The sequence below is a fragment of the Myotis brandtii genome, unplaced genomic scaffold, assembly GCF_000412655.1.
Source record: "Myotis brandtii unplaced genomic scaffold, ASM41265v1 scaffold603, whole genome shotgun sequence".
In the NCBI taxonomy this organism is placed as follows: domain Eukaryota; kingdom Metazoa; phylum Chordata; class Mammalia; order Chiroptera; family Vespertilionidae; genus Myotis; species Myotis brandtii.
This window is the reverse complement of record NW_005370284.1, coordinates 67,069-75,518: the sequence shown is the minus strand read 5'-3', so window position 1 is coordinate 75,518 and position 8,450 is coordinate 67,069. Positions and strand designations below refer to the sequence as shown.

General features: G+C 54.3%; 1 protein-coding gene across 1 annotated transcript in view; it reads right to left on the bottom strand.

Annotated features, from left to right (window-relative positions):
* The window catches only part of ANK2 (ankyrin 2, neuronal), a 114,944-nt gene that overhangs the window by 42,267 nt on the left and 64,227 nt on the right, over positions 1 to 8,450 (bottom strand). Inside the window, exons 26-31 of the mRNA XM_014550536.1 lie at positions 8,155 to 8,375; positions 7,736 to 7,940; positions 6,066 to 6,162; positions 3,489 to 3,717; positions 2,625 to 2,750; positions 32 to 154 (exon numbers count right to left, since the gene is read on the bottom strand). Coding sequence (XP_014406022.1) covers positions 32 to 154; positions 2,625 to 2,750; positions 3,489 to 3,717; positions 6,066 to 6,162; positions 7,736 to 7,940; positions 8,155 to 8,375 — 1,001 coding nt within the window. The remainder of the gene's footprint in view (positions 1 to 31; positions 155 to 2,624; positions 2,751 to 3,488; positions 3,718 to 6,065; positions 6,163 to 7,735; positions 7,941 to 8,154; positions 8,376 to 8,450) is intronic.

The window sequence follows — 8,450 nt, the reverse complement described above, 5'->3', positions numbered from 1 at the left end:
CCCCGAGCCGCACACAGCACCTCTGCGATACCTTGATGTAGACAGGCAGGGTGATGTTCAAGTTGCAGATGGCCTGGTGCACCAGGCCTCGCGTGGACTTCGGCTCCTTCATAAATGATAGTCGTCCGCACGGCTCCTGAGTCGTGTCTCGTACCTTGGACAAGAAAGGCACGTGTGTCACCACACAGGACGCATGCGGCTTCTTTAAGGAGATGATTCCCCAAAGAACTGGGGTCAGACAACGCATTTGAGAATGCCGAGTAAGGGTTCGAGGCTGCTCCTTTCTCCCTGTCCTTTTACAACTTACAATTGTTTTTTAAAAAATCATTCAGCTTTTTAAAAAATTGTGGTAAAATAGACCTAACAAAATTCACCTTTTCCACTCGCCGTGTTTCAGTGCACAGTCAGTGGCGTCAGGCGCTCACCCAGCTGTGCAATGGTCACTCCTTTGCAGCATGTTGACCATCCCAAGTACCAACTCTGCCCCTGCTCCGGGCACTGCCCCCCTCCTCTGCCCGGCCCCCGGGGACTCGCTTCCACCTGCCTCTACACTTGCCTCCTCCGGGCCCTCGGAGATGGACTCAGACCATGTCTGTCCTTTGTGCTGGTTAATGTCACCCCACATATGTCTTCGAGGCCCATCCGTGTGTAGCACGTGTCAGAATTTCATTGCCTTTTAAGGCTGAATAACATTCCATGGTGTGTATAGACCACTCTTGGCCTATCCATTCATCTGTAAATGGATATTCGAGATGTTTCCATGTTTGGGTGAATAATGCTTTCGTGAACATCAGCGGGAAAGTAACCGAGTGCCTGCCTCAGTCCTCTGGGGCCTCGACCGAGGAGGACAATCCCTGGCCCTGCGGCCGCCGTGGTCTCACGCTGAGCACTGCGCACTGTTTCCCAGGGGCTGCACCGTGTGCCTTCCCACCAGCAATGCATCGGCCCCCGTTCTCACTCGGCCTCACCAACACGTTTCCGTTGTTTGGGTAACAGCTATTCCCATGGGTTCGGAGCAGGATCTCACTGTGGCTGGAATATGACTTTGCTGAGCATCTTTTCATGGGCTTACTGGCCACCTAACACCTTCCTCGGAGGAATGTCTATTCAGGTCCTCTACCCGTTTTTGTATGGGGCTGTTTATAAATGGTGCTTGCACAGCAATGGTATCAAGTATTAGTTCAATCACACAGCCGTCTGTGTTCAGTGGCTCTGCCGCCCTCAGCAGTTACTGCTCCATGGAGTGGCCTGTAGGACAGCTTTCATCAGGCAAAGCTGGTGACCAGCAATGGCACCATGAGAGGCTCAGCAGAGATCTTGGGAGAACTCAATCGATCTAAAAAATTAAGCAGGTTGCCCAGCCTGAGTGGCTCAGTGGTTGAGCATCGACCTATGAACCAGGAGGTTCAATTCCGGGTCAGGGCACATGCCTGGGTTTCGTGCTCCATCCTCAGTAAGGGGCGTGCAGAAGGCAGCTGATCAATGATTCTCTCTCATCATTGATGTTTCCATCTCTCTCTCTCTCCCCCCCTTCCCCTCTGAAATCAATAAAAAAATATTTTAAAAACATTAAGCAGCTGAACAGATTTGTGCTGGGCGAAACCATGAGGGTTTGGTAATAAAAGGGTAAGAGATGATGAACTGCTTGGGAATCAGTCGCCTGAGGCTGGACTGGGAAAAGCGAGGGAGCCCAGTGCTGTCCTGTCCTGTGTGGGCGGGGCATCGGGGCCTCCAGAGAAGCGCAACGCTTCATGGACAACGGGACAGTGAGTGGCGAGAGACGGTGCGGAACGGAATTATCACTTCCTTCCTACTTCACAAGCCTCTCATTTACACGTGCTTGTCCCTCCTTAGGCGTGGGATCTGGGGGAGACGTAATGATCATCGCCAAACTCTGCCCAGGATGAACGGTCTGAACAGACAGGGAGCTCGTGTGCACTGAGCTGTCTCCGGAGTGGCTGCTGAGCGACTGTGGAAGGAGGCCCGGCGAGAGCGCTGCCTGGGGTCATCTCACTTTACGCTGAGTGGGCTGCTAGGCCTTTGGAGAGCCCTTTGCTCTCCTCACTGGTGAAATTCACACATTTAAATCACTGAAGCACAAATATTTAAAAGGAACAACATTTAAAAAGAGAGAGGCTTTCCTTTAAAATTTGAAAAAGCGCCAAAATCGGTTTGGCTCAGTGGATAGAGCGTCAGCCTGCAGACTGAAAGGTCCCAGGTTCGATTCCGGCCAAGGGCATGTACCTTGGTTGCGGGCACATCCCCAGTAGTGGGTGTGCAGGAGGCAGCTGATCGATGTTTCTCTCTCATCGATGTTTCTAACTCTCTATCTCTCTCCCTTCCTCTCTGTAAAAAATCAATAAAATATATTTGTTTAAAAAAATTTGAAAAAGCCAGTTTTTCTAATTAATGAATTGGCTGTTTGTCCTTAAACATAGTCTTAAAATTAAATTTGAACTTCAAAAATGAAAATGGTTGGTTTTCCAGAACTTTAACATTTTACAGATATGGTTTAAATAATCGCTGAAAATGACTGAAAAGCAAATATTCTCTCCTTCTAAAGGAAGTTAAACCTTACTTGATGTAGAATAAAATGTGCGTAAAAATTCCATATAGATAATTACCTTGACAAAGAGAGGAAGTCTGTTTTCTTTAAAGGCAAAAAAACTGAATATGTGATGCTGGCCACTCTTGGTTAATGGCACGAGATTGCCAAAGCAATCAACGTAGATGGGCTTTCCTTCCAGCACCTGGTGAGGCAGAGAAAGCAGCACAAACTAGAGTAAGTGCAGTCATTACCTGTTATTTACATAAAGGAGTGGGGATCCCTGTTGGAATGTTAAGACCTACCCACAACCACCACTCAGTTGCTATGTCTTGTCCCCCTGGGGACAAAGCATGTCCTTGGGGGACCTGCAGGTGCGTGGTGGCCTCTGATGCTGACGCCCTTGTTTCTAACGTTACCCCCAAACTGGCAGAGCTTTAACTCCTGGAGTCCATCTTCTGATTGGGTCGTTTTTACATCCAATGAGTCACACTACTTGACCTCACCGTCCACACCCACGCCGATGACGAAGCCTGAAATCAGCAGGAGTGACGCAGAGGCCTGGGCAGCTCACGTCCACACTGACACCGAGGGTGCCCTTCCTGACTGCTGTCCTTACCACTGAAAGTTACTCCGAATGGGGAAAGACAAGCCTTCTCCACTGCTGCCGCCGCTTACACACTTCATCGCTGAGTCCTCCCCCTCCCCCCGCTCCGTAAGAGAGCCCTTTCCCTCCTCCTCTCAGGGTGGAGGATGAGACGATCCTGACAGGACTGGCCCAGACGGACTAGGAAGAGCTCATGTTGGACCTTGACCTTCTAACTGACCAGGATGAGGACTGGTCTTTTGTTAACGTGCGGTTCTATTTACTAACCACTGCTTTACGTGTAATCTAAGAAGAAAGGCACAGACGACGTGTCATGCGTTGCTTTGGAACCCGCACCTCCACGTCCCGGCTGCGGGCCACCTCCGCGAAGTGCTCCTGCTGCTCCAGAGTCTTGTCCACCTTGTCGTCAGTCATGCAGAAGCACCGCAGCCGCGCCTCGATGGGGTCGTGCGACTTGGCGAACACCACGAACTTGGCCATGTACGGCACGCAGATGATCTCCCTGTACACCTGGGAGGCGAAGGCGACGGACTCCTGGATTTGCCGACAGTCGATCAGCCAGAACCTGCAAAGGATTTAGGTCAGGCATCCAAACCAATGGACAGCAGCCTGGCCGGCGTGGCTCAGTGGCTGAGGATCAGCGTCAACCTGTGAACCAGGTCACAGTTCAATTCCTGGTCAGGGCACGTGCCCAGGTTTTTGAGCTCCATCCCCGGTGGGGGGCGTGCAGGAGGCAGCCGATCAATGATTCTCTCTTCATTGTTGATTCTCTCTCTCTCTCTCTCTCTCTCTCTCTCTCCCCTCATCTATAAAATCAATTAAAACAAATTTTTAAAAATCTTTGAAAAAAAATTGAATGGACACCAGTTGAAAAAACCCCTCAGTTCCTTCAATATGAGCAAAGTCATTAGTGCTTCCTGGAAACAGGGAGGTGGGAGACGATGAGCCGGGTGGGCAGAGCGAGCAGGAGGGCACTGAGGACCAGGTGTGCACCGCCAACCACTGGACCCGTATTTGTGATTTTCTTCCTTGGAAACGCTTCCCAGGGTCCAGCTTCTGAAATCTGCCCCGAGTCCCAGCACCGTCCACGGAGGGAGCCTGGGGCCATTGCAATGGGTCCTCATGGGGGAGCCCTGTTCCCCTTGACGCCCCCAATCTTCCTCTCATATCCGGAAACTCTTCTCAATAAACTCTACCCAGCGTTTCATCGCGTTACTCTTTTCCAAAACTCCCGCCACCGAGGTGGATCAATCCAGCCGTTTGGAAACCTGCTTTCTCGGCAGAACTCGCGGGCGTTGTTGGGCGTGGCTCCCAGAGGAAGTCACTGCTCTGTGCTCCTTCCTGGCTGGTGGCCTCATGGGGCCTGTGACACGGCCTGGCCATGTCCCCTCAGCGTCACTGCTCAGGGCACTGAGGTTGCTGAGCCTGCCCAGCGTTCCCCGACCCCCCACCCCCCGCACCGCCCCTGAGGAGGGACCTTTCTGCCGAGAAAGCTGAGGCCGCCAGATGCAAAGTGTTATCCACACCCTGTCGCCCTGAAACCTCACTCCGCCTAGTACTGCCTCCTTCCCGCCATCTTTCCACGCCCCTGAGGTTCCCTTTCCCTCGTCACTGGTTCCTTCCTGTCCCTCGTCCACCTCTCCCCTTTTTATTAGCGTTTGATGAGATACACGTAACATAAAACTCGCCATGCTAGCCACACCTAAGTGTACACGCATTGGCATTATTACACTTACAGCCCTGGGCTGCCATCACTGACCATTTCTGCCATTTTCCCCCAAACCCTGACTGCTAACTGCCCCGTCTCCGCGCACTCGCCTATTCTGGGGACCTCGCGCGTGCGAACGTCCGGCTACTTCCTGCAGCGTCACGCTCTCAGGGTCCAGCTCAGCCGCTGGCTCCTGGCGGCGCTCGGCATCCCCGTCCTCACTCACGGTGCTCACTGCTCCCTCCATCGTCGGGGGGTGAAATGGGGAACACGGGACACAGGGGCTGCCTGGCCTCCCGAGCAGGTCCCCCTCAGCACTGCCGCAGCCACGTGGCACTCTGGTCTGACCTCCGACCTCAGATGTCTGCTGCTCGCCCCCACCCTGCTGTGTCTTGTCCATGGTCCTCTCTCTTGCCTGCCAGGCTCCCTCGGGCGCCCTCTCTGCCCCAACGTGCACAGCCCCTGCACCCGGCAGGGCCCCGTAACCCTCTCCTCAGCACTTGTCATCTCTGGAGCGACAGCGGGGCCAGCACCCCAGCTGCTGCCCATGTGTGCCCTTCTGCTCTGTCCCCTGAACAGGAGTTTAAGCTCTAACCCTCTCAGCCTGTTTTCCCATCTGTAAAGTGGACACAGTACCAAGTCCCTGTAGTGATGAAATCAAATGCGTGGGAAAGCGCCCAGCACTCCCTTGCCAGGCACACACGGGAGCTGATGGTAAACGGAGTGAGCACATGAAACAAGAGTGGACAGCGTCCGCGCGGTGAGGATGCGAGACACAGACACACACAGTCAGGCCCCTAGTCACCTAGACCCCGAACCCACCTGCACACCATGTGCTCTCGGACCCCTTGATATTCTGCTGGGAAGCAGCTCAGGATGCGCTGGACAGCAGGCCATCTATCACCCCCAGGCCTCTGGGACTGGACCCATCGGGGGTGGCCGCTACGGGAGGCAGGCCCCACAGGCAGAGCTGCCAATCACTTAGTGTCCTGAGATTTCAACCCGACTGGCTGAGTTTTGTTACTGTATCATCACTATTCACTTTGCTGGCAAGCAGGCCCAGTTTAAAATATGAAAGTTAATACAGATTGTATTTAAAACCAACCAGAAAAACTCACTTTTAAAGAACATAGAAACAAAAGAAAAAGCAAAATCCCTGGCGGTGGGGCCCGTGTGGCCTCGGGCTGGTCTGAGGGTGGACGTACCTGGCAGACACGTTGGTGGTGAAGGAAACACACTCATTGACAAATGTTAATGGCGTGGTTCCTGTGATGTCTTCCCACTGCGCAGGAGTGGTCCCGCCTGAAACAATAGGATTGTTGAAAATTAGGCAGCGCTCCAGCCTCCGATCGTCAAGCGCGTCTGTGGTTCCCTGCGCTGGGCCGCGGCAGCTGAAAGGCCACACTGAGAAACAGCGCTGACAGCACCGCCCAGGAATGAGCTTAAAGGTTATTGGAGTCGCTGCTTCAAATGTCTAGGTGTTCTGCCCTCGACCCGACTTCCTGAGGCTGTTACTGTAGTTGGTAGGCCCTGAAGATCAATTTGATTTGTACAGGGTGGATGAATTTAAAAGATCCTTTAACTGACTAAGGAGTTAAAGGCTTTGTTAAAATAATGAAAAAATTCAGGTAGTTTTTGTTCCTGAACTTCATGCTTTATACAATTATTTTCATAAGAGAAAAAATTCTCTCCGTTTGCAATGGAAGGTTGTAAAAAGTACTTGGGAGACATGAACAGCTTAATGAACACTGCAGGCTGATGGACAGGTGGACGAAGGCCCAAGGAGGCCTAATCAGGTCGATGGCGCCTTGGCCACATGGTCCCTCGCTTGACCCCTGGCCAGGGCAGGGCACGCCTGCACGTGACATCTCACCTGTTTCACCTCCACACACTACGTCTCCCATGACAGAGGCTAACTGTATGCACAGGGACTAAAAACCATGGGAAACGCACCCAGGAACGTGGGCGGGAACGAGGTCCTGACCCCCTGCATCCCTGCTAGGCCACGTAGTTTGCATTTTATTCAACGAACGGGGCAAGCTCCATGGCTTGTTATGGTGCATACAGAAAAGCATTAACACGGAGGGAGAACTGGAGAGAGAGCAAGATAAGGGAGAACACAACTGCCAACACCAGGGGAGGGGAGAACTTCCTCACCCCCGGGGGGCGAGCAGGGCAGCTGACCCGAGCACGGGCGGGCGTGGCTGAGCCCAGGAGCGCGCGGTGCTGTGAAAGGGGGGCGTTTCCCGCCAAACGATGCCTGTGAGCTTTCTACCTCCCACTCTGCGATGGGGCCGAGACAACCAAGAGCTGGGAGTGTCTCCCTGGAGGTTGGTAGTTGTCTGAACACTAACACAACTTCCAATGGAAAAGACTGTGTTCAGTGAATCCTGAAAAACCTTCACTGTTTTCTCAAGGCTGCCCCACAGGTCCGTGATGACAGACCCGATTCCCACACAGAGGTCAGGACTGAGCTGCGGGGGGCAATGGTGCAGGACGATGGTTTTCAGCAGGTGGACGATGAGGTCTCTGGTGAAGGCCGACAGGTGTGCGGGCTTGGGCTGGAACCCTGCTCTGCACAAGCCTGTGGTATGGTCTCGGGAAGTCACAGTTCTCAGAGCCTGGCTTCCTTTTCAGGGGGACGGGGCTAAGTGCGGGCACAGGGCCGCGAGGCAGAGACGACCGTGAGCGCTTCCCAGGGGCCTGCGGCTGTACCGGCAGGTGGCTCACGCCTGCCGCCTTCTGCTCCCTACTGGGGATGCTCCTCCTGAATCCGCACGGGCCCTGCAGGCACCTCATGACAAAGCGCTAACACTGACAACTATGTAGGTTTCTCCTTCCAGAGCTTTCTACTCACACCGCACGGGCGCCTCACCTGTGATGCTGCACAGGAGTCTCAAGGTCGGATCATCTCCCCCAAAACCGTTCAGCATGACGTCGCTGGCGGCCTTGGGGATGGGGATGGTCATGGTGATGGGCTTGTGGAACTTCCTCCGTCTGGGCTCCAAGGTGACGATCGGGCTGAAGGTCGCTTTGTTCCCCAGGATCTTCCTGACCAGCTCGCCGTGCATAGGCTGCGCCTTTTCCGAGGAAAGCAGAGTGAGCACCAGACCGCGTGCTTCCTGTCAGTATCTTTGAAAGCACTTTTTGTCTCATCGTCAGCACAGGAGCTTCCAGCATAGGACTGAGGTAGCAGGTACTCAGCCCTCCTGCAAGAGACCTACTGTGTGCTGTGGCAGCCCCTGCTCTCCAGTGCGATGTGACCATGTCTGTGCGGGCCCGCCCCGTTCCCACAGCCAGTCCCCTCCCCCCAAGGTGCCCCTGGCCACGCACGCGCCCCTCGGGGAACACCGCCTGCACCTGCGGGACCACCGTGCTGCTCAGCACGCCGCCCTCGGGCCCGATCAGGTGGCTGTCCTGCTTGACACGGGATACCACGGCGAAGTACTGCGGGAAGTCACGCGTGACGATGCGGCAGATGCGCTTACGGTCCAGGTCCTCAGCGCTGTCCAGCACTGCGGATGACAGCGCACGGGTCCAGGTCAGCGCCTCCTCGGGGCAGGAGCGCTTCCACCAGAGCAGCGCCCGGT